Raw genomic sequence first — 26,615 nt, 5'->3', positions numbered from 1 at the left:
TGTGACGAATTTTGGGATATGTGAGACATTGCAGCTGTGTACAGAACACTCAATCCATATTAGGTGTTCAGTATTGCACTATTGTTCTGAAGTTGCAAACTAATTTTCTATTCCATCTCCTATTAGTGGATCTTTATTAGGAGTGCATATGGAGGCCCTATAGTTTAGGGAAATACGGTATATTTGGTGTATTATGTCTCTCACATATTACTGGATATAATGTGTGTTACAGGTGAATAATTTCACCATAGACTGCATAATCATGTTCGCAAACCAGCCATATGAAAAGAAGCTTCATCTATAAAGCTTGTCCCACATTGTTTGGCTTAAGCAAAATTTTAGTCATATTTAGATTAAGAAGTTGCTTTATGTATTTTAACTAATCGCTTTTCACAACATTCCATATCTCTTTATTCTAAACTTTATTTTCTTTAAATATTCTTTCTTCATTTATTTTTATTAAGTCTTCCAACAGTCATTAAACACATTCAATTGTCTTCTCAAAAAAAAAAAAAAAAAAAAAGCATTCAACTGAAAAAAAAAATTCTCATAGAAAGAAACAAGTTTCATGAAGGTATCTTTGTCCAAATACTTTTAGAATCAATAATAATAATAATAACTCATACATTACCTCAAACAAGCAATGTGTAAGTGAAAAGGGACGAGATTGTAAATCATTCAACCATGGAGCTTAATCCATCCAAGTCATTCCCATCAAATACTAACCACTGCCATTAAAGAATCTCCATAGGCACTAAACAAAGAAAGCCTCAAGGAGATGTTAAGGTCCAAACTTTCATAGGACAGAAAATATGAAAAAATAAATAAAATTAAAAAATTAAAAAAAAAATTAAAAAATCTCATCAAAAGAAAAAGAAGGGTGTGAGTTGTCTACCTCCCATGAACATGGCTAGGAAAGATTTGCAATTGCTTGGGTCTTGAAGCAACCCTCCATGATCACACGTCACGAGTTTCTTTTTTTCCTTTTTTGGTTAATCACTATAGCTAAAATCTATTTTAGCTAATGAGTTACTAATCCAATGTGTCTCAATTTTTTAGGTTTATTAGGACTATTTTAGTTGAAATGATGTTTTGGGTAAAAGCCGTTGGGAGTGCTCTAAGAAGAGAGTTAGTTGTGGTTTTATAACTAAGGGCCATGCTAACGAGTGCCCTTAGGGCACTCGTTAATAATCCATTTTAGAAAAGTTTTGATATCACTTTTATGGGAAATGAAAAAAACTGTTAAAATATTAATTGTTTTTTTTTTCTTTTCCCATAAAAACTTTCTTTAACTGGATTCTTAACCAGTTCCCTAAGAGCACTCGTTAGCATTTCCCTATAACTAATAAGCATCCAAAGTACTCCTTTTGAGTAGACTTGTGGCTTACACCTGTAAATAAAGATTTTATGTTATATACTATTCCCTTTTCCCGGGTGATGGACATATGTTCATCACATTAAATAGAAGCTGCTACTTTAGGTTTAGGGGATTTTGTCCCCTTTTAGCTGCTTCAGCTTTTCCTCCTTTCTTTATATATACGAGCTTCTGCTCTTATTGTTAGGTGCACTAAGAAATATTTGAGAAACACCAAGAGTAAAGAAAGATGTATATATGTGTATTCTATATCAGTCTCAGAAATTATATAGTGGTGAATGACCACTAGACAAGAAGCAATTTAGATATAATCTCATTCTCATATTTTCTTTTATTGCCTATATATTTCCTCTATTTTACAACAGTTTATTCATCTTCTCTCCTTTTTTAATTACATTTATAATTAAAGGAAAAAAAAAAAAAAAAACAACTACAACAACAACAACAACAACAACTTTAAAAGGGTCCAAGGTGGGCTTCAACCCACATTAGTAGGAGGGAGTTAGTCGGGTGGGCTTCGGGGGTGTGCTTGGAACCTCTGCCATTAAGTTTTATCTACTCCTCTCCCTCTTCTTACTTATTAAAAGAAAAGCAATAATGCTAAGACCAAAATTTTGCCGCAATTTGTTCATGAGGTATGTTGTGAGTGGTAGAGTTATGAACTTACCACTTTTATTCCATCACTCACAAATCACCATGTGGGCAAATTGTGGCAAATATATATATATATATATATATATATATATATTATGAATTTAGTTGTGATTTTAGTATTTTTAAAAGAAAGTATTTGGGAAAAAATATGTGCCCTTAGGTGAACCCAAAATATATATAGTTAGTAAAAGAAAAAAGAAAAAGTTCCTTGAACTTGGTCCTTGTGTCAGACAAGTGACGCTCGTCCACATCCTGAAAATGAGAGAAACGATTGTCCTTTTACAAGTTATAATTAGAAAAAGGCCCACCAGGTATGTAAAGTCAATACCATTTCAAGTTTTCAACTAACCCTTGGTTTTGTTAGGAGGGATTGGGGAAGAAAAGAAAGGAAGGGAAAGGAAATATAATTGTTACCATATAGCTGGGGCCTGGGAGAGTATGACTTTAATGTCGATTCTTATCCAATATCCATGTAGTGCTATTCAGACTAAAATAGAATTGTCATAATCTTATATGGGTAACTTTGCTTGTGAACCCACAGCTTGTGACATTTCACATTTCGGGATCATGCCTATGTAACTTCAATGTTTAAGAGAGGCACATTTGTTTACTGGTCTCCATTTTCATCTTGGAGGATCAAGGAACACATAATCGAGTACATATGAAGAAAAGGATTTGATAAGTTTCCATCGTTTATCAAATCACATCAATCACAACGTTTCACTTTAATATTCTAAAAGGTTGATACAATCAATTAAGGTAAAAGAAAGATGATGAGGAGAATGAAATTTCTTTGCTAGCAATGAAGAAGATAATCACTTAAAAAAGGACAAAACTGATTGTGTCCTTTTTTTTCTTTTTTTCTTTTTTTTGAGATCCATTCCCTTTTAAGCAAAGGCACATCACATAATTAAAATAGCAACATGAGTAAAGTTAGATCATCAACTTGCCATGCATGATTTCCATGGATAGTTTGTAGTTGTATAACCAGACAACTAGGAGTGGTGTGTTGAAAACTTAAAAAAGCAATAAAGATCGATCATCCTTCACGTTCCCCTTTCTCTTTGCTTTCTTTCTCGCTTTTTAACATGGTATGGAGTCAAAAATCCATACTTTTTTTTTTATATCTAAAAAAATAAATCCATATTTTTGGGCTTAGAGCCTTAGACCACCAAATGTCTCTATAAAATAAATGCAACTTTTTTTTTTTTTTTGTTGGTGAATAAGTGTAATTGCTCTGCAGATTTATCTCTAAACAATTAAACAGAAATAACATAATCTAGCGAGGATTATTAAGAGAAGGTTAAAAAAATATAACAATCAATCAAAACCAATAAAGGGGATCCACCTCAAGCATCCCTCCCCCCACCCCACCCAAGACCCTTTGGATCTACAACTAGACTTCAACTTCCCTATGATTTTTTTCATTCTACAAGACTTTACATCATTGATATCATGCTAAATGTATAACCCACCTAAGGGGAAATAAAATATTTTGCTTCATAACTCATTTACGGAGGACTCCAAGTCTAGGAGCACGGGGGAATCAAATCCTTTGATGAGGCAATCAGTTTCACAGCGATACCTGTAAGCCAACCAATAATCAACTCAGAGCACTCAAAATAGAAGTTGTAGAAAGTAGTGTAAACTATACTTGAGTCTTAAGACATGTTCATTGATTTAGATAAATTAATTTGAAGTTTGATGAGGAGAAAAAAAGGTTCAAAACCCGTAATCCATTTTAATAGAAACTGTTAAATTTTAAATCAATCTAACTGGTTGGACTTATAAGTACTAGAGAATGTATACAATATAATTCACAGACGGATCAGATAACCATGGTGCATCATGTAATAGTGACCTAAATTACACAATCAAGCAAGAATACAATCTATCTTTAGGTTGTTTAGGTTCATAAGGAACCCAAAAACTCTTGACAATCTAATTCAATTTTTGCACACAAATTTGTCGTGAATTTTATTGCATTTGATAGGAATATTTCCTCGTGATAGGGCAAACTTCACTGTTTTTGAAAATTTCTGTGTGAGGAGGAACTTTAGGGGAACTAATCAAGGTACAGAGGAGAAATGGGAGATTAGAAGCCTTCTCATCGGCATACTTCATCAACTCTTCAAAATGAGTCATGAATGTGAACATCCATAGTTTAAACAAAATTATTATTAATCATCTCTTGCTAAATTTATTTTTTTATTTTTAAAAGAAACTAACAAGAAGAACCTATGAAATCATGAATATTCATTGGTTAGCCTATCAATTCTTGAATTTGATTCAAAATGTTCACTGACTAACAACTAATCACTGCTAAGGGTTATCAAACTGAACGCCCATAGAAGACGTGGATTTGATGGTATGTATAGCATGTCAACTGGCCTCTTTACCACTGATGAAACGCCAAAAGTCGAAAACCAAGGTTTTTTTCTCAGTAAAACACTAAAACTTATGTCAGTCTCAGGAAGGAAGATTACTTCTTCTTTCAGAAGAGATATCATGAAAACCAGTAATTAAAACAGAGCCATATCAGGGCTTCAGATGAAAGTTACTGATCTAAGATTCAAGATATTGTTCCTGGATAGGTTACATGGATATCCCTTTTGTAAGTTGGAAAATATAAGCATAAAAAAAGAGGACCATCATGACTAGTGATTTGTGAATTAGGTAAGTACCTAACAATCTGATAATAACAGAGCCAAACTTAAGCAAAGAAGAAAGGACTATTTCAGCTAGGAATTTCAAGCAGTGCTCACAATTGACTTCAGTTTGCATAAAAACTTGAATTAACTTTGTCAATCAAAGAGCTATAATTGCTTGATAGATCAATAATGTGGGCAAAATGTCATTAAATCAATTGAAATATACAGATATTATCAATGCATACATAATACCACAACCAAACTTTCTCGTATGTAATAAAAAAGAACACAACAAACAACACACCACAATTGCAAATCAACAAATCCTGTGTCTTCACCAACCAGATTCAGCTTTGGACACAGGATTATGCACAAGGTTTCACCTCAAGTAATACTTTAATCTACACTCTGTACACTCCATTATCTTCTTACCAAAAAAAACAGTGTAGTAGTTTGTGAATTTTAGGTAGGGTATCTTACTCCACAATTACCTAATAATTTGATAACGATGGAGCCAAACTTAAGCAAAGAAGACAAGAATATTTCAGCTAGGAATTTCAAGCACTGCTCATAATTGACTTCAGTTTAAGTCTTGAAATTAACTTTGTCAATCAAAGAGCTATAATTGCTTGATAGATCAATGATGTGGGAAAAATGTCCTTAGATCAATTGAAATCGACAGATATTATCAATGCATACCTAATACTTAATACCACAACCAAACTCTCTCCTATGTGATCAAAAAGAGCACAACACACCACAATTGCAAATCACCAACCAGATTCAGCTTTGGACACAGGATTATGCACAAGGTTTCATCTCTAAGTAACACCTTAATCTACACTCTGCACCCCCCATTATTTTCTTACCAACAAAAAAAAAAAAAAAATGTAGTCAGTACTATATGCTAATATTATAAATAAATACCCACCAACAAACTTAGTTAATTGTTCAAATCTTAATTATTATATTCAACAGAACACCAAGAAGTTCTAAATGCACATCAAACTCCACCGAGGTAAATAAATTTCCAAATTCAATTCAAACTACTACAAGGTATCAAACATTTGTCTACCTTACCTCAAATATTGAAGCTCATTTGGAACCAGGCTTTTGCAAGAGGGCAGTCAAATAAACCTCCCCATACTTCGAATTGGCCTTACTCCCAGTTGCCCACTTCACTTTCTTGTACCCCAACTTCCCAATCAACGGCCCATAAACCTTATCAAGATCCACACTTTTGCTAAAGAAATGATCCAACCACAAGTACCCTCCACTCCTCAACACTCTATCCACATCATAAAGCAAGAACTCCAGCGCCGTCGCCGGTATCCACCTATTCACGGCGTGTCCACACCGCACCAGATCCAACACCCCGTCGAAAACCGGCAACCTCTGCTGCAACGGCACGTGCAGAGGCACCAGTCCCCTCAATGCCACCGCCTCATTGTAAGGAGCCCCTAAATTCATGGTCGTCGTAATGACAGTCACATTGTGGAGCTTCATCGTCGCGGCAAAAGTCCCGGTCCCGCCTCCGATATCGAGGCCGAGACGGAGGGCGGAGTTGGCCGATTTCGCAATCTGGAACAGCTGCGGGATCGGGAGGTCGAGCTCGTTGGCGTAGGAGGTGAATCTCTCGATTTCGCGAGATGGGTCGAAGCCAAGTTTCGGGTTTGAGCGAACGAGGCAGCTGAAGGAGCTACAAGAGTAGTTTTTGTCAGACCAGAGGACGTTTTGGTCGGGAAGAGAAGAAGGGAAAGGGTTATGGGGAAGAGAGGAAGTGGGTTTTGGTGGGGTCTTGGAGAAGCAGCGGCGGCGAGGGAGAGGGTGGCAGCCGCGGAGGATGAGGGACTCGGCGATGGAGTCAGAGTCCGGTGGGCAGAGAGAGTAAGGAGTGTAAGTCATGTACTTGTGGAGGAGGTCAGCGTGGTTGTGGCAAGATGAGGCGATTGGGGAGAGGCGGGAGTGGAGGAGGAGATCTGATGGGGTGGTTGATCTGGTGGCGGTGGCGGTGGGTTGGAGGCGCGTGAGTTGGTAGATGGTGGAGCGTATGGTGTGGAGCTGCTGAATGAGGTGGTCAGGGACAAGAGGTGCAGCGGTTGGGGGCTTCTTTGGGGTCTGAAGTGTGGAGGAAAGGTGGTAGAGAGATAAGATGTTTGTAGCCACCATGGCTAGGAGGAGCAGCAAGTTCAGACTCATGGTGAAACCCATTTCTCCTTTTTCCTCACTTCTGCACTTCTACACTGTTGTTTTGTATCTGTCTGTACTTAGATTTTGTTTTTGCTTTTAAATGTTTCACTGTTTGTTGACTTTAATTTTAAGTGTGAAACTGTGTTGAAGTGAAGTAAATGATAAGTTTGAGTTTTTGATTTGATCCAATGTGGTAGATCTTTGGAGTGTTACAGAATTTTTGTGGCCGTTGGATTGGAATGATTGGTGGTAATGGAATCTGGAAAGTAACTATGTTAAGGTGCAAATCTAGAGATTTTGTTGGGATCCAGTGGAGGAAAGTGGGTTGCATGGGTCGGCCATTTAGGGCTCACCAATATTTTACTTCTTTTTCTTTTTCCTCTTTTTTCTTTGGTTCTTTAACGTGAAAATGAACAAATTAAAAAGGGAAAGCAAATAACTGGAGGCACGTGAATTTGGTCTTTGTCAAAAAGCATATTTCATGCAGATCTTTCTTTTTTTCTTTTTTTTCTTTTTTTTATGGAAATATTTCATGCAGATCTGTGTTTCTGTGTTTAGATCATTAGAATAATGGATGAGATAATGGTATTGTTACCATGTTTCAAGGTATTGTCTGATAGTAACAAAAACACAAATACTTGTTTTTAATTGGTTTTTTTTCTTTCACAGAGGAGCTTCATTCCCAAATCAATAAAAACAAGACAAAGGCACTTTCACATGATTTTTTTTTCTTCTGTTCTCCGCATGACCCTCCGGTAAATATAATATCAGTAAGCTCAACATCATTGCGCGCCTCACAAGACAAAGCACGTTGTTACGAATTTCTATTTACTCCACACACACACACACACACACACACACACACACACACACACAGTCTCAAAAATTGTTTAAAATCATATTTAGTAGATTCCTAACTTCGATGATAATATGATTTTGAGATAAAATTCAATATAACATCATAACATGAGAGTCCATAAAACAAAATCATTTCAAAGGAAATTTTTTATCTCTATTTGGGATTTACTTGTTTTTCTGAAACTGAAAACTTTTTACTGAAAGTACCGTAGATAAAAGTAAAAATTAGTTGAAATAGTACAATGGAACCAATAAATAGTTCCAAAAAGTGCAGTGGGACCATGAATAGTAGCAAAAATAAGTTGAATAGTAAAATAAACTGGCAAAATTAATCATGCCAAACAGACACTTAGTGTGTGTTTGCGTACTACTTTTTTTGCGTCTATGTTTGCATTTCCCTAGGTCCCTGTGCACTGTTCACAGGATCCGCAAGTACGGAATATAGCAAATGTAACTTTAAAACTGGGTCCTATGGCACTATTCACCCTTTAAAAATTATTTTGCTACAGTGTTTTCAGTAATAAGTTTTCAGTTTTCAGTAATAAACGATATCCAAATAAACCCTTTGTGTGCGTTTGGCTCAAATTATTAAAAAAAACTTATTTTACTATTCAGCTTATTTTTACTACTATTCATGGATCCAACTGCACTTTTTGGTATTATTCATAATTCCTATTGTACTATTCCAGTTAACTTTTACTTTTATATATAGTACTTTTAGTAAAAAGTTTTCAATTTTAGCAAAATAAGTTGATCCTAGATGGTTATACCAAAAAGTACAGTGAAACCCATGAATAATAGCAAAAATAAACTGAATAGTAAAATAAGTTGGCAAAAATAACTTTGCCAAACGGACACAAAGAAATATAAAAAGTCGTTAACAAAATTAGGTTTTTTTTTTTTTTTTTCATAAAAAGTTCTAAAAATATTTCCTAAATTAATGCTTTTCGAACATATGTTAACTTTTCTTTCAAATATTTAGGAGGAAGAGGAATCACAATAAGAACTCCAACAATATAAAATGAATATGATTTCTCAGTGGTAACAAGGGCACCTGCAAACAAAAACAAGCCTACTGCCTAGATTAGGGATCATGTGGAGGTTGATCTTGAGTACTATAAAGATAAAGTTAGATGTCTATTTTGTGGGGGTAAATAAACAGAATATTGATAACAATAATTTTTATGCCTCTCTTGGTTTTATAAGGAGGGTTGTTTATAGGTATGAGACAGTAACACATCCCCATGAGAATGATATAATTATGATCAAGGTTGTTAAAATCATGATCTAGATCATAGGATCATTTGATCTTATATATGTTTTTTTTGTTGAGTAAGAAAATTTTATTAAAACAATAACAAAAGAAAGGGACATGATCCAACCAACTATACCCTTCTCCAAAGGAGTGGAGGATAGAGATGGGAACAGAATCCTCCCACTTACAAAAAGATGCCCACTGTCTAAATCTCATACCATCTACAATTCTGCAATCACAAGCCGATCCCATGAATCCTTACAGTGATTTTTAATTTCTAACTATCCTAATGTGATCTTGATTGTTTTGTGAAATAGATCAAAGGATCCTATGATTTGGATATATCAATATATATGTATATTTTTCAAAGATGTATGATTCATAACCTATAACTTTTGTAACCTTCTATGGAGATCTCAATTATACTAAAGAGATTATAACATGTAACTATTTTTATGTTAGATGGACAAATCATTTATTTGACGGACACTTCCATCTCATGCATTAGACTTTAGTGGATTTGGGGTGTGACAAATGAGTAAATTCCTCTCCCTTTCTTCATTACTCTTTGTAATGGAGGAAGGGAGAGGTGGTGGGGGGAGAAGTTTGAAGGGATAAAGTTTATAATTATAGACACTGCAAGAACATTTGAAACATCATATCCAAGGGTAATGGCTTAATTCTGGATTTTTCAATAGACAAATTCTATAATTTAATGTCTTTTCGTTAGTTAATTTTTTCCCTGAGATTGACATTGAACACCTTTGGTGTGGAAATTAAAGTCATATATTTATACAACCAAAAAAAAAAAAAGCATACTTTGTCTGTTCTCTAAGCTCATGCCTCCATAGTCCATACATTTGACAGAAAGCTAGAGATAAGACTTAAAAGAGTGCAACAAGATTTTAATAGTGACAGAGACAACAATGATTTTGATGACCCACTCACCAAAGGCTAAGGTGACCCATCTTTATTTTATATATATATATATTTTTTTTTTTTAAATTTTTATAATTATTGGGAGATGACACACCATCTCAAGATTAACATAAACATATAATTCAATCTAAATTGTGCAATCTTTTTTCTCTCCCCCGAATATAAGTTGTGTAATCTAAAACCTGGTTGAGTTGGCTCTTAATTGACCCATTAATTATCTTACCGAGCTCAATTTAAGAATGCAAATCTAATAAAAATCATGTCAATGGGATTAATAATAGCTCATCCACATTCCACTTATGTTGGTGGATTTTATATGTGGGTTCGATTATAATTTTTTAATTATAATCGAACCCACATATAAAATCCACCAACATAAGTGGAATGTGGGTTCGATTATAATTTTTTATTTGCTGAATAACAGGAAATTTCATTAGAATAAGACGACTAAGAAGGGGACCTCTTCATCTCACTGCTCCTTGATGAAAATCCAATGAGAGAAACAAGAGAGAGAGGAAGGGGCCCCATGAATTACAAGAGGAAGCCCATTTTGAAAGATTATGGACAACAAAAATGACAGATCAAGGAATAAAGTAAAAAAAAAGAACCAACAATAAGGGGGATTTTGACAAGATTTGCCATAATGTCATCAACAACAAAGCTAATCCAGAGGTGATCTATTGATAATTCTAATGATTCTCAAATAATAATAATAATAATAACCAAAAAATTGGATCGATTCTACTGGAGTTAATTTAACTTAACAAAAATGGAAAAAACGAAAAAGAAAAAAGAGTCAACTCAATATTGTTTGAGGTACTGATCAATTTAAGTAGGACATATTATATTTAAATATTAATTAAATAAAATTATTTAATATTGACTAATTCTTTTTTTTTTTGTGTGTGGAAATACTGTACAAAATTAAGGTTTATTTATTTATGTGGGGCCCAAATGATTTATGGGCCAGGCCCATCTACCTGGGGAAAATCCGAAGGCCCAAGCCGAGGAGGGCTATGGCCCAAGGTCGACAAAATAGCCTGTGGATATCGCCGAGGACGGCTCAGTCCTCGGCAGACCCAAAGTCCCCCCCCCCTGAAGGAAGGGTAAAAACGGTATAGGATCGAAATCAGGACAAAAGATCTAAAATATCCAGGGAAAGCTGCTCTTACTGCCATTCAATGCTCTGAACCTAACAGAGCCGCAGTCTTTGGCTTTTACAACCACCCCCAACGACTTTGAATATGGGCTGATGGGACAAGTATCAATTTTGGAAAGGTTGACCCTATACGTGGGCGAAGGACAGTGGACGCAGGCGAGTATAAAAGGAAAAATAAGTAACCTAAAGAAGGGGGTTGGGAAAAATGGCCAAAAACCAGAGCCTCCCAGCCCACCTCCAGGAGAAAGACTCCAGGGGTGTAGGAAAACTTAAACTGGTACGAACACCGCGAAAAACCCACCGCCTATCGATCAAGGCCTAGCCTTCCAAACCCACGCTCTACAAATGATGTTGTTAGGGGCCTTTTCACGTGCGAACCCGACACTGTTACAGTCCGCCACGAATCGCGTCCTTACAATTGGCGCCGTCTGTGGGGAAGGCTTGTGTGTTGGTATAGGAAGTGGGTCGATAGAGTTTCTTCGTTATATCTAACCGTTGGTTATAGAGTTCTAGTACAAAGTTCTGTTACGGACTACGTTTCTTGATTAGGGGCTTGGTTGAGGAGCTAACTCCCTTAAAGCCAAGGTCCCCCGTAAAGAGCAAACTAGGCACTAGGTAACGTTAACCGTATGGATAAACTCTAGGGGCTTGGCTGAGGAGCTAACTCCCCTAAAGCCAAGATCCCACACAAAGAGAAAACTAGGTTTTGGACAGAACCAAGGCATAGCATGGTCCACCGGACTCAAGCCTCTGGGGAAACCAACTACCTGGATGTGGAAAACTAGGTTTTGGACAGAACCAAGGCATTGCATGGTCTATGGACTCAAGCCTCTGGGGAAACCAACTACCTGGATGTGGAAAACTAGGTTTTGGACAGAACCAAGGCATAGCATGGTCCACCGGACTCAAGCCTCTAGGGAAACCAACTACCTGGATGTGGAACTAGGGTCAAGGCATTGCATGGTCTACGGACTCAAGCCTCTGGGGAAACCAACTACCTGGATGTGGAAAACTAGGTTTTGGACAGAACCAAGGCATTGCATGGTCCTCGGACTCAAGCCTCTGGGGAAACCAACTACCTGGATGTGGAAAACTAGGTTTTGGACAGAACCAAGGCATTGCATGGTCTACGGACTCAAGCCTCTGGGGAAACCAACTACCTGGATGTGGAAAACTAGGTTTTGGACAGAACCAAGGCATTGCATAGTCCTCGGACTCAAGCCTCTGGGGAAACCGACTACCTGGATGAGGAAAACTCTGGGGAAACCGACTACCTGGATGAGGAAAACTAGGTTTTGGACAGAACCAAGGCATTGCATAGTCCTCGGACTCAAGCCTCTGGGGAAACCAACTACCTGGATGGGGAACCAACTATTTAAAAAAAAAACTATGGCACATAAACCTCAAAATTCATCCGAAGAGAGCTCCGCGTTAACAGATGGGTTAATACCTTGATTGCGCGGATTCCTCGGTCCACCCTCTGATCCCCCAATATCAAAGGGGTTGATGCGATACGGCGTAACATATTATCCAGAAGCACAACCAAAGCCCCTCGCTACTCGGCTACCCTCTCGGACGAATTACTTAGAGTTTGTCGTACTCGGACATCGCTCTTGCATGCATCGCGTAGCACTCAGCCGTTATCCCGGTTAGTTCCAAGAGTTTAATTTATTTGATGACTAACCTTGTTATGTTTGATAATATTTGTAAGTCTAAACTAGTAGGAATCTGTGTTAAGGCCTTTCTCTGCCTAGAATATCATTAAGGGCAAACTCATATTTAATATTCATGCATAAAGTAGTGGTTACGGAGAAGAAAGATATGTATAGAGAAATAAACACATATTTTATTAAGACAAAGGAACAGTACAGTGTACAATGGAAAGCTGAAACAAAGCCTACATCGAAGCTAACTACGTAAGTAACGAAGAATACAAGAGAGTAAAGATAAAGCCGAGGAGGCAGTTCAGAGGAGAGGTTGGCTACTGCCTCGAGACCTTATTCCCCCTCCATGCTTTTGCACGCCCATAACTCAGGCAGCAAAAGAACCCAACTTGGGGCCTGCACCGGTACAGAAAAGGTGCAGGAAACCTGACCTCAGGCTAACACCATCTACAGAAAAGGTGTAGGGAGCCGGAAGTTGGGAAGCCCCCGCAAAAATTTGCCTGCTACAAGGCAGACGGCGCTGATGGCGGAAATTCCTTTTTCTGACATACCAAAAATCTGGCATGACCAGAACCTGCTTCGGATTTTGACTAAAAGAAGGAGGAATACCATCTTCCTCCTGTCAAGGCGGAGGACTGGGTTGAATCTGTGCCATCCTTGTCCATACCATATCACCTTGAGGATTCGGTGCCTCTGAAGCGCGCGGAGACCTTTCATCCCTATCCAAGCCTCAAACATCTTGCTTTGGGGCAGTGACACTAGAAAGAGAGATCGCGGATATGGAAGAAATATAGTTCTGAAGGGAACGGGAGAGTTCATGTGCAAGTGAAGTGATCCCCTATCCCATTTATACCCAGAAGTAAACCGATGGCATTTAATTCGCGCAGCGTCCCAAGGAACGCTACAGACAAAATGTCTCTGGCTCGATTTCCAACGTCGTCTGCAACCCTGAGGATAAAGGAGTCTCGAGAGGATGCACCTCGAACACTGGGACGCCAAAAGGTACCGCGTGATCAAAGGTTATGGAAACACCTCTTAATTTGTGGGCCCAGTAAATTCGCGGCCCAGGCCCGTTCAGCATATGGGCCCAGGGACAGAACCAAGGCCTTGTATGGTCCTCGGACCCAAGCCTATGGGGAAACCAAGTATAAAAAATTATAAAAATTACAAGTTTTGGACAGAACCAAGGCCTTGTATGGTCCTCGGACCCAAGCCAATGGGGAAACCAAATACTTGGATAAGAAAAGGTTTGAATCCCGTAAGATGGGTTACTTGATAAAAATGTCAGGTCACTTCATCCACGGCTTAAACACCATAAAAGGTTAAGGCCAATAAAGGTGTAAGGAAGGGGGTGGAAAGCCCCAATACTTAGTCATATAAGAAGGCCGCTCATTTGGTGGGTGCTATATCTTCAAATGGTTATTCCTTACATGACATCAAGCCTTCGTTTCTCTCCTCGGCTAGCATGGGGTAAGTATTACTCTTCACTGATCGGCCTTATTATGTCAAGCATTTCTATTAAAGTTATGGCGACGTCTTTTTATTATCAAATCTTTTGGTCTTAGCCGTCATTGATTTAGATGCTATATTAATATGCCGAGCAGCGTTTGTAGATCCAAAAGAAAAAAAAAAGCATAGAGACAAAACATGCGAAATAAAATAACAACGATTTTTATTAATACGAAAAATTATTACAATGTACAAAGAAGGGCTCGAACGAGCCTATACAAAATGCGAACTGCCTAAGCGATAGTTACATCCGTAGTACAGATAATTAAACTCCCAGGCGTCTTCTAAACTCGTTTTCAAAGTCTCTCCAATCTTTGCCTCGATACTGCTCATATAATGATAAGAACCTTCTTTGGGAAGAAATGGCGGAGAAGGAAATAGTAAGGAAGAAATCAATGAAGAAGATGGAGGAGATGAATGAAGAAGATGGAGGACATGAGTAAAGAAGGAGGAGAAGAAGAGAGAAGAGATGAAAAGAAAGAAAAATGAGCAAAAGAGGGAGAAGTGAAAGCACCAGGATGGAACTGGTGCTGGGAAGACTAAGAAAGGGAGATGGAGAATAGCCCCAGTGAAGGAAGAGAGGAAGAAGTAGAGACACTTAGTCCCTGCCTCGATCCTGACTCCCAACACACTAGAGCCATACTAGGTATGCTCATAGGAGAGCGGTTGGTACTGATGATGGGTGTTCTCGACTCAGTCACGCCGAAAGTTTGACGTAACGAGTCCCTGCTTCGGATTTTGACTGAAAGAAGGGTGAGGTTGATTTTGAGTCTTCGCCATCCCTGTCCCGATCGAGCCATAATGAGCTTTATTGGAACATGGCGTCTATGGGAGGGGTTTGGCTCCTGCATCACTCGTTGTTATGATAAAGTGTATCACGATTTAGTTTGTGGACCAGTGGGTAAAATGAACCCTCGGGGAGGCCAAATATTTCAAATCTCAGAAAGATGAGAAGGAATTCTTTACAAAAACAATAACCTCCGCCTTTCCTTCTTATACTGAGGGTGGAGCGGGAGACATTTAATAGGTTCAGATATCCAAAGGAATCTGCCAACACGAACATACCGGTTCCGTTTCTCCACCCTATCAAAACAAACCGCCGAATTAAAGCAGTCTCGTAAATAGTGGTCATTAAAAGCACGTTTTGGGATACCCAAACGATAAGAGCGCATCAAGCGCGAAATCAAAAGGCTGCCTCATAGACCGGCGCGTTTCTTGGACAGATGAGGAGCCGCCAGCATTATTAAAAGGCCAAATTGATTGGGCCGTAGGAAGAGGTTTGGCATCACCAAAACCCCCCTTTCCAACCAAGAGGTTGGACAGCCGGGTTTTGAGGGGCTATTGTGGGGCCCAAATGATTTACGGGCCAGGCCCATCTACCTGGGGAAAATCCGAAGGCCCAAGCCGAGGAGGGCTATGGCCCAAGCTCGACAAAATAGCCTGTGGATATCGCCGAGGACGGCTCAGTCCTCGGCAGACCCAAAGTCCCCCCCTGAAGGAAGGGTAAAAACGGTATAGGACCGAAATCAGGACGAAAGATCTAAAATATCCAGGGAAAGCTGCTCTCACTGCCATTCAATGCTCTGAACCTGACAGAGCCGCAGTCTTTGGCTTTTACAACCACCCCCAACGACTTTGAATATGGGCTGATGGGACAAGTATCAATTTTGGAAAGGTTGACCCTATACGTGGGCGAAGGACAGTGGACGCAGGCGAGTATAAAAGGAAAAATAAGTAACCTAAAGAAGGGGGTTGGGAAAAATGGCCAAAAACCAGAGCCTCCCAGCCCACCTCCAGGAGAAAGACTCCAGGGGTGTAGGAAAACTTAAACTGGTACGAACACCGCGAAAAACCCACCGCCTATAGATCAAGGCCTAGCCTTCCAAACCCACGCTCTACAAATGATGTTGTTAGGGGCCTTTTCACGTGCGAACCCGACACTGTTACGGTCCGCCACGAATTGCGTCCTTACAATTTATTTTAAGAATCAAATTTAATTTGATTAATTAAATACATAACTTGATGAATTAATTCTAACAAAATTAGGGTTAATTAATATCAAATAGAAAATCAAATATTATAGTTCAAGCATACAAAAATTTAATAAAAAGAAATGAAAAGTTTATATATGTGGGGAGTGGAAGAGTCCCCATCCAGGCCTGGGGCCCAAAAAGTAGTTAGGTCACGGGAAATGAGTTGGACCCATCTTATATGCTACAAGGAAGGCCCAAGGGATAATGAGTTGTAAAGGAAAAGCAGCTAATCCATCCTAAGTACTACGGAAGAAGAAGGTGACGCAGGAAGGTAATTCTTGTGGAGAAGTAAAGAACTAGTCTTATCAGAAGGATGCTGCACAGATTGTCCATGTGTGGTTTCCAGGAGATGCCTGAAACCACGGGAAACTTCTAGAACATGAAAGAAGAAGATCTTTGCGTTTGCATTAATAATGAGGTTCTTACCTAACCTTTGCCGCATTAAATACAAATAAGACAGTTTGAACAGTACAAACAACTCCCAAAAGTTAGAGTTCCAGGATAAGGGTGGGAAGAAAACCGATAAAGTTAAGGAAAATATTCTTGAAACTCTAGCAGGTAACATGACAGCTATAGTGATAAGAGTAAGGACTGAAGCTATAAAAGGAGAGGGAGAGGCAAAAGGCAAGGGATCCAAAGAAAAAGAAGGAATATGATACATAGAAGGAAAAATCAATCAGAGAGAGAGAGTAAGGGTAACACTGTGGGAACGGGAGAGTTACCTATTGTAATATCTAGATAGAAATTGTAACATTTGAGGTCTAAGAAATCAATTGCTTGAGTTTTCTATTGTGAAGTGTTTATCTCTTGTTGTTTACTTATATATAGGTTGTTTGAATAATCGTAGTGGTAATCCACAGAGAACTCCTTGGGGGTCATTTTTTGTGTCCCCATAATATATATATACGGAGAGATGCATGGTTAAGTAAAGTTGTAATTTAATTTCAATTTTGATTTTGGTATTAAGAGAGAAATAGAGATTGTTTGGTATATAGGCATGAGGGAGATTAAGTAGCTAATCTTGAAAATCTACCATTTAGAATATTGGTTTACAAAAATTATAATCTCAAGTTGTTAGGGAAAATTAATCATTATTAATAATTGGGCTTATTTACAACATTTTTTTTTTCAAAAAATGTAGGATTTAAATTGGATTGCATTTGTATAGGTTTAATATTTTTGGAGAACTTATTAGAGGTGAGAAAAATAATGCATAATTTTTTTTTTTATATAAAATTTTTATCTCCTTTCATAAGGAAAGACAAGGCCTTTTGATAAGGACATAAAGCCTTTTTGTAGTGGGAGCGTTAGGTTTGTACCGACCCTAAATAAAGAATAAGGTAAAACATGTTGTTAGTCTCTAAATTTTAGCTCATGAGCATTTTAGTGCTTAAAGTTTAAAGTGATTCTTTTTAGTCCTTTAAATGACATGGACAAATTATAAATTGACACATTATCACTCTTTTAGACACATTTATGGACTAAAATCAATCCTATTAAATTTGTAAAGGATTAAATCAATTATTTTTTCTCAAAAAAAAAAAAAAATCAATTACTTTCGTTTTTTTTTTAGATGTAAGATTATCACTCTTTTAGACACATTTATGGACTAAAATCAATCCTATTAAATTTGTAAAGGATTAAATCAATTACTTTTTTTTGTTTTTGTTTTTAGATTTCTACTGTAACCTAATTTAAATGTATATGTGTGTGAAACTCACTGTTAGAAACTTGAACCTTGACCATGATCCTTCATACCCCACAAACACTTATATTTATAGAGTGACTATCGCATTAAAGGTATGCGGCAGTTACTTAACCGAAAGAAATTGCTTTAAATTTAAGAATCAAAATCAAAGTGTATTTTGACCTTAAAAAATAGGAAGGAAAGTGAAAAAAAAGAAAAGAAAAACATTGCAATGGGTAATGGAACAATGGTGGACCTGAGGCCCATAAAAAGCCTGTAAAATTGCGTCTTACAAACGCGAGTGCAAAAGTAAATCAAACCCCCCCCCCCCCCAAAATCTGGTGCTTTGTGTGAAGGAGGAGAAGAAGAAGAAGAAGATCCTAATTCCCAAATCAACAGGAAAACAAAACCCACTTTGCTTCTCTGCGTTTCTCTGCGTTCAAATCAAACAATGGTGCGTATTATAATTTCTACTTTTTCTTCTTTACTTAACCTATTTTTCTCAAAAAAAAAGGAAAAAAAAAATTCATTTTTTTGGACCAACCAAACAGAGCATTAGGTTTTGTGTTCATCTTGTAAAAAGTTAGTTAGCGATAAGTTTATGTTGTTGTTGTTGTTTCTGATTTCATGAACTGAATGTCTTATACACTTGCTCGCTTTTCAGATTCTGGGTATTGTAGCTTTTGGATCATTGTAATGTGAAAATTATGCTATTGCAATTGTGTCTGTGTGATGTGATTTTGATAACTGTGAATTGGCTAAGAAATAGTTAGTGAAAAATGAAAACCCATTTTTTATTTGTTTGTGTAAAAGCTGAGCAGGGCAAAATTGAATCTGGGGTATGCTCATTTTTAGTGGGTTTGCTTTGCTTGATCTTTGAAGAGATTTTAGTACTTGGTGGTTTTTAGATACTCTGACTACAATAATGTGCGTGTGTGTGTTCCTGGGCATGAGCATGAATTGCTTAGTCCATCGGATTAGTGGGGTCAGTTGCATGTTGGTTATTCTGGCTAGAGGCGAGTCCAATGGGCTCTTCTTTAGAAAGATTCCCTACCTTATAAAAAAGGGGATCAGCTTCTATGAATCAAAAAGAATACTGTGTGTGATACCGATGATATGTATGAAATGTGGCTACATTGTTGGATCAGGATAATTAGTGAACCTAGCTAATGATTGCTTTTAAAAGGACGAACTATGATTTATGAAGCAACTTGATATTCCTTAGAGTTTGTGCATTATTAATTAGCAATGATGTATTTTTATAAGGTGTGAAACTGAATATCTAGTTGCATAAAGAATAACACATAAGTTGAGTCTGTTCTGGTCATAGAAGAAACCTTGATCATGATGCTAAGCTGCTAAATATAGTCTAAAAGAAATAGAAGGAAAAATCATAAAGTGAAGTCGTCTATGTACTTGCTTGTTCTCATGAGCCCACACTTGCAAGAGTCACGTGAAATATGCTTCCCAAGTAGTGCTTGTCTGTAGTGAGGATACTCTGCTATCAACTCTGCAAGCAAGAAAGGCCATACAATTTGGTACTCAAATAACTAAGCTTTTTCTAAGAACAAATGAAGACAGTGAAACTTCAAATTCAATAGTTGTTGAAATGGAATTTCACCTTGAAGCTGTTACCCAAGTATTCTTGCTTTCTCTCTTGTTATGTGTACACACTCCAGATGCTGCTCATAGTACTGAATTTTATATTCAATGTTTTGTGCTGGATCAGCATTTGATATTTGATTATGGTTCCACTGACGGATGTTTACAGTTTTCTCATTGCAATGTGGCTTAATAAATGCTAAAATTAGCACCTTAATTCGACTGATAGGCATTGGTAATAATTTTTTTTGGTTTTCTAGAATATGGTGCCCTTTGGGAGTGTTTATTTAAATTTGAAGTTTTTTTCCCCTGCCCTTTATTACTGGAACAATTATTTGGGCTTCAAAATTTACCACTTATTGTTTTTATTTAGGCTGATCCTGAGTTAGAAGCAATCAGACAAAGAAGAATGCAGGAGCTTATGGGTCAACATGGTGCGGTAGGCAATCTTCTTTTGACATGATGTAAATTTTTTGCATGATAGTATTGCAGCTTGCTTCTCATGCTTTGGTGTTGATTGCTTATCATATTATTTGATATACAGGGGAATCAACAAAATTCTGAACAGCAGAATGCTCAGGAAGAGGCCAAGAGGTTGGTTTTTGAATCTAGTTCTAGGCTTGTGGCATTATGCCACAAATGTTCTGCCAGTTCAAGGGTTTTTACTGTAAAGGCAATTGCTTATTTATTTTTAAGTTATTGATTTGAGCAAGAAATTTATTTAGGGAGGCAGAGGAACGGAGGCAAATGATGCTTAGTCAGATTTTGTCAGCTGAAGCACGGGAAAGACGTAAGGTCAAATCTGAAATTAGTGGTTGTAGTTGTTTATTAGGACTGTTATTTTTTTTTTCCTCTTAATATAATCATATCTTCATACGTTTGTCAGCTCTTGAATTTTCCTGAAGAATTTACTCTTGGATACTGCTTGTCTAAAAGGCGACCAATTCTAATCTTGGTTTATTTTTATATTTGATCTCCTATTGCCTGTTGGTAAACTATGCAACTTGCACTCAATCATGATATCACTATGTCTTATCATTAGGTCTAGCAGTGTTTCTGTTGTTTAAGAAGTTTGGACTGGTCACTTTGGTCATTAATGGAGAATTTAATTCTCAAAATGTGAGGAAGTCTACCAGAATTCTTTATTTATTTATTATTATTTATTTTATTTTATAGGTAAGTAAAAACTTCATTAAAAATAAACCTAGTAGTTCAAAAAAAAAAAAACGGTTACCCTGGTACACAGGGAGTGTACCAAGGGCAACAAAAGCTAAACAAAACTACATAAATCTTGAAAATCCAGCAAAGAAGGTTAGGCGAGACCACTCATAGCAGTCATCCAATCAAATAAAGACAGTATGAAAAAGCATTCAACTCTATGATAGAATGCTCCTCCCCTTTGAAAGTTCGGTTGTTCTGCTCCCTCCAAATAATCCACATAATACACTGCGGAATAGCACCCCAAACAGTTGGTGCTCTATGTCACCCAATGCTTCCATGCCAACAAGCTAGCAACTCAACCACTTGCTTAGAAATAACCCAAGAAATACCAAACAAGCTAAATACAAACGACTACGGGTTATATGCATAGGAATAATGAAGGAGTAGGTGACCCACCAATTTCCAATCATTCTTACACATGCAACACCTGTTAACAACACAAATATTCCTCTTACTCAAATTATCCAATGTGAGAATCTTTCCCTTAGCAGCTGTCCAAGTGAAAAAGGCAACCTTAGAAGGAGCTTTCACCTTCTAGATACTTTTCTAAGGGAAAGAATGGCTTCCTGTACCCGTTAAAGTTTGTTAAAGTTTAATAAGACGACTTTACTTCAAAGAAACCACTCCAGATAGGTAACCCCTAACCACACCGATTTATCTTCCTCATTCTGACCAACATCAGCAGAGTAAAGAAGAGAAAAAAAAGATTCCAAGCTCTCCAACTCCCAATCTTGTATCTGTCTAATAATGAGCACATCCCAATGAGCAATCCCATTTTTCTAACACAAATGTTTGGCCACAAACGCATCCTTGTTCCTTGCAATGTGATTCAACAGTGAGAAAGTCTTCTTAAGAAGTAGCTCCCCCTCCCCACACCACACACGTCATCCCAAAAATGAATCTGAGAACCCCTCCCCACCTCAAACTGGACATTTTGAGAAAAACTTCCCCAACCACCTCTAATTTACTTCCTCAAAGAAACCCCATGAGGTTCATTTGATACTCCAGAACACCAATCACTCCTACAGCAGCTATATTTGTTATCTATCACTACTCTTCACAAAGCATTTGTCTCTAAAGCAAACTGGCATAACCACTTACCCAATAAGGCAGTGTTAATATAAGTAAGACTTCTAATACCCAAACCACCCGATTGAAGTGGTTGACATACAGTCTTCCAATTAACCAATTGCATTTTAACTTCATTGCCTAAACCACCCAACAGAAGATCCTGCTGCAAATTTTCCAATCGATGAGCCACACTGGTAGGGATCGGAAACAATGATAAGAAATGAGTAGGGAGACTAGAAAGGGTACTCTTGATGAGAGTAATTCTCCCACCTCTAGATAAATACCTCTTCAAAGCACAACAATAAGTCGTTTCTCCATCCTTTTTAATATCGAAGTCCAAACAGCAGTGGATTTAAACTGGGCCCCCAATGGCAATTCATGGGCAATGACACCACTTTACATCCCAAAATTGCAGCCAAATCATCTATATTAGGCACCGCTCCAATTGGAACCATCTCAGACTTGCTAAAATTAACCCTTGATCCAGAAGCAGCTTCAAAGCACAACAATATGCATCTCAAATAACCAATCTGCTCTGGAGTTGAACCACACAAAATAAGGGTATCATCAAACAAGAAATGTGAGATCAACAGTGCATCCCACACCCCCCCCCAACTCCTTTCTCTCAAACCCCTGAATGAAGCCCCTATCAACTGCCCTCAACATTAACTTGCTAAAGGCCTCCATTGCTAAAACAAATAAAAGAGCAGAAAGAGAATCCCTTGTCGCAGGTCCCTATAGCTTCCAAAAAATCCACTAGGAGTTCCATCTACCAGAATAGAATTCTCTTTTGATATTTGTGAATGCTATCTTTACCTTCTTGATTGTAACGATAATATTTAAGTGATGTGTGTTTGTCTATTATCAATATTAGTTTGCTGTTTGTTATATTTCTTCTCTTCCTTTTGTTTTTGTGGCAGACAACAACTGTAGGTTTAAGCCTTTTATATATATATATATATATATATATATATTAAATTATGATAAGTAGGTTTAAGGCGTTTTTTATTTTAGGGTTTTCGTTGTAAGATTATAGATTAATTCGTGTCAATGTGTGTGTTTGTAGGGCTGTCCACCGTAATACTGGTTGATTGTTGTTGTGTTTTGTTTGTTTTTCTTTCTTCTCCTTTGGCTTGACAATATCTGTATGGCTCAATGGGTTTCGCTGGGCATGCCTAAGAGCATTGTGGATGTGCTATTTGGTTGGAGGTCATGGTTTGGTAAACATCAGAGCCCTATTGCTTGGAATGTTGCCCATTTATACTTAATGTGGACCATGTAGTGGGATAAAAGCAATTACAATTCTAATGGTGTGGAACTCAATCATTGAGCTGAAAATGAAATGACCATATGTGACAATGTTGTTTGAGTGGTCCCACAACCTTGGCACAGGGATAAAGTTTCTATTGTCAATTTTTTGAGTCTCTCCCTTCGTTTGGAAAAATGTGTTATTGTAATACTTCAGGGGAGCTTTGTGTGTATATCATGTATTCAACTATTCATGTGGGTTCTGCTCTATTTTAATAAAATGTTACTAGTTATCAGGAAAAAAAAGTAAACTGTATGGCTCAGAGTTTATAAGGTCTGTGAAGGGAATTATGGTTGTGTTTTGTGTGGTTTTTAGGTGTTTTTACAGAATACAGTAAAACAAGTTGCTCCAATTCTACATCAAACAAAATTTTAGATCTCAATAAAGGTAGTAGGGTTTTCTGGCCAATGGGTTTAGGTTAACTGGATGAATCTAGTGTTAATGATAGGCTGATTATGGCTGAGAGCTCTATGCTGCAGACTGTAAATTAACAAAAGAATAAAGAGAGAAGAACTCTATGCAAGTCTTATCTTTGAATCACTGCAAACTCTGCATTAAATTCCCATATGTAAACTTGTTTGATTGTCTCTCATATGGAAGCAAAACTAAGACAAACCCACTTTGGAAATCCTTACTTAGTCAAGTCAAAACTTGCTCATAACTAAACAGAATTTTAGAAAGTCCCCAAATTGGAAACTGCCACTTAGCAAGTTTGAAACTTTCTAATAACTGCACAGGACTCAAACCTAAAATTTTTTATTTTTTTATAAGCAGGACTTAAAGTCTCAAACTAGCATAAAGCTAGAATAAAATTAATTTGATCCGCACTCTTGCTCAAATTTACTTCCTTCTCACAAGCAAATATTTACAAACAACTTTTCTTTATGTTATGATTTCAAATATAATACAAGTGGTTGGTTTTGGGTTATTGGTGTGAAAGCAAAGTTATAAAATTTTCACCGTATTGACTATTACAACTGAAAAATTTTGTACCGGTTACTAAACTGGTATGGTTAAGCCCTCAGAAACATACTGGTTTAAATACTGGCCTGTTTCAGCCTATACTGGCCGTTTCAGTCTGTTTTTGGAAAGTTCTGCTAGTAAATGCAATTCGGGCTGGTAGAACTTCAGCTCCTCTTCTTTCTTTATTTTCTCTATCCCGTATGACAGCTCATGACTTTTCTTTTTGGTTTTCTCTGGGTTGTTAGATGGTTAGGTGTCATCTTTTCAAGTTTTACTCTCTAGGTGTACGTTCTTTTTTAATTAGATTTATTAGGGTACACATATACTTTTTTGTTTGATTTATTAGGTTGGTGGTGAACATGACCAGAATATGGCTGATTGGCTGGTGGCATGAGTTTGCATTTTTGAAGACTCTTCATGATTCTGTGGCTTGTAAATTGTAACCAAATATATATGTTCATATATATATTTATTTATATATACATATTTATATTTTTTTTTAAAGTTCATGAATAAATATAAATATATAAATAGCAATAATCCTGAAATGGTACTTTGGTATTGACTTGTACCAAAGTATTTATGTTCCTTGGCTAATCTTAAACAGTCATTGGTATAGAACTTTGTGTCAAAGGCTTAGAAACATAATAATATTGACCAAAACTTAATAGGTTGGAAAAATTGATAGCCTGGGAATCAATTGTAAATAGAAGTGGTTTCCATGGCAGCATGCTTTCTTAGGCTTCACCTTTTTATGATGGAAAATAATTGAGTAGAAGTGTACTAACAGTTATGCAGCATTATGATTGTGATGTTGGTAAAACCTATAAATTTTAATTAATTGTAGGTAAATATAACTCATGCACCTATATGGGGTTGAAACCTTTAACCTAATCCTCTATCCCTTATCTAAGTGGGGAAAGATTTCTGTTTGGTTCAAAGACCATTTGAAATCTCTTATACCTGAAAATTCTGTGACAGTTTTTTTTCTGGATACATAAATTCGGGGACAAGACGTTAATTTTGAATAACCCTGCTGAAACGAGCTTCTAAATACTACCAGACATGATTTTATGTAAGTGGAGATCACTTGCTAATGTAAACTAATTCTTTTGGAATTGGTATGAAAGCAGACATTAGCTTACATGCAGAGGTGGAGATGACCTTCTAATGTAAATGATACATGACAGATGTGTGATGTGCTTCACAGCAAATGTAAATGATACTTTGTTGTTGCAAAACTTCTTAGAAATATTATAACATAAGATTCAGGTTATGATCTCCATTTTTCATTGGATGTCTTCTCTCCTGTAATTAATTTTCTGTTCTTTTATTTTTTTTGCTTGTACTATTTGACTACTTTGTTCTCTTTTTGCATAAGGTTGTATTTTAATAAAGACTTTTCTTACTTATCAAAAAATAAAGGGGGCAATAAGAAGTCACTGAGTGGACGGCAAGGTCATGGGTTAGGTGTGTGTATAATAGTAACTGTAACTTATGAATAAAAGAGGGCAGTAAAATCTAAAAAGCCAGTAATGATGCATTATATCTCTTTGTAAATCAGCAGCATATGGGAATGCGTCTTAACCAGTTTGTACATTTGTTTCATTAGGCAAATTTGTTTGATTTTATTGTATGTTTAGTCTGTATATGATTGGCATCACGTGTCCAATGTGTGTTGTTATGCTGTCTGTGCAGTTGCCCGAATTGCTTTGGTGAAACCTGAGAAAGCTAGAGGTGTTGAAGATGTGTTGCTAAATGCTGCTCAAAGGGGTCAGATAGTTGAGAAGGTATACCAAATCAATCTTGGGCTTATCATGTTATGTAACAATTGCATGCAACACCCCTCTCACTTGGTTGAGAAGCATGGGATCAATCGCTATGTGAGGGGCGTTGCATGCATCTATTACACAAGATAATGCCTCACCAATCGTATCCTAGTGCAATCTTACATGCCATTTGCTTTTGGTGGAGCATCTATCTTAAAAAATAAATCAAAAGAAGCTGGTCTCTGACCAATAGCACACACTTTACATTTTATATGTAGGTTTCTGAAGAGAGGCTCATATCATTGCTGGAACAAATTAACACCCAAACGACTAGGCAAACCAAAGTCACAGTAAGTACTCAAGGTTTTTTACAACTTGCAATTTTTTTTTCCTCATTGCTGTAATTGCTGTCTTATATTGCTATATGTATTTTAGATCCAGAGGCGTCGGAGTGTTCTTGATGACGATGATTAGCTCGTATCTGGAATGAGTGTGCTTATATCATTATATTATGCTGTTCGGAGTGAGATACATCAATGGTACAATGCTTTGTTGGTTGTATATTAACAAAGTTCACAGTTGTATTTTTATGGGCGAAATGTTTGGTTGAAAAGGATGTTGGAGTTGTAGATCTTCATCTTGCGTTATGTTTTATTACAGTATCTTTTATGCTTAATTATTGAATCAATGTTTGCTCCCTAAATAA

The 26,615-nt window shown here is 37.1% G+C and overlaps 2 protein-coding genes across 2 annotated transcripts; one reads left to right on the top strand and one right to left on the bottom strand.

The window, feature by feature from the left end:
- Positions 1–3,288: 3,288 nt before the first annotated feature.
- LOC115992750 lies at positions 3,289–7,201 on the bottom strand. The gene is made up of 2 exons (XM_031116971.1): positions 5,761–7,201; positions 3,289–3,614 (listed from the first exon to the last, which is right to left on the bottom strand). Exon 1 carries the CDS (start codon positions 6,889–6,891, stop codon positions 5,776–5,778), a length of 1,116 nt encoding a protein of 371 aa, XP_030972831.1. The 5' UTR covers positions 6,892–7,201; the 3' UTR covers positions 3,289–3,614; positions 5,761–5,775.
- Positions 7,202–18,407: 11,206 nt separating this feature from the next.
- Positions 18,408–26,615, top strand: LOC115991837 (DNA-binding protein DDB_G0278111). Its single transcript, XM_031115783.1, has 7 exons — positions 18,408–18,429; positions 19,951–20,015; positions 20,121–20,170; positions 20,302–20,366; positions 25,839–25,930; positions 26,188–26,259; positions 26,345–26,615. The coding sequence occupies exons 1-7, from the start codon at positions 18,426–18,428 to the stop codon at positions 26,381–26,383; spliced, it is 387 nt and encodes a 128-aa protein (XP_030971643.1). The 5' UTR covers positions 18,408–18,425; the 3' UTR covers positions 26,384–26,615.

The sequence above is a fragment of the Quercus lobata genome, chromosome 5, assembly GCF_001633185.2.
Source record: "Quercus lobata isolate SW786 chromosome 5, ValleyOak3.0 Primary Assembly, whole genome shotgun sequence".
Lineage (NCBI taxonomy): Eukaryota > Viridiplantae > Streptophyta > Magnoliopsida > Fagales > Fagaceae > Quercus > Quercus lobata.
Note: the sequence above shows the minus strand (reverse complement) of the source record. Positions and strands in the feature narration are given on the sequence as shown.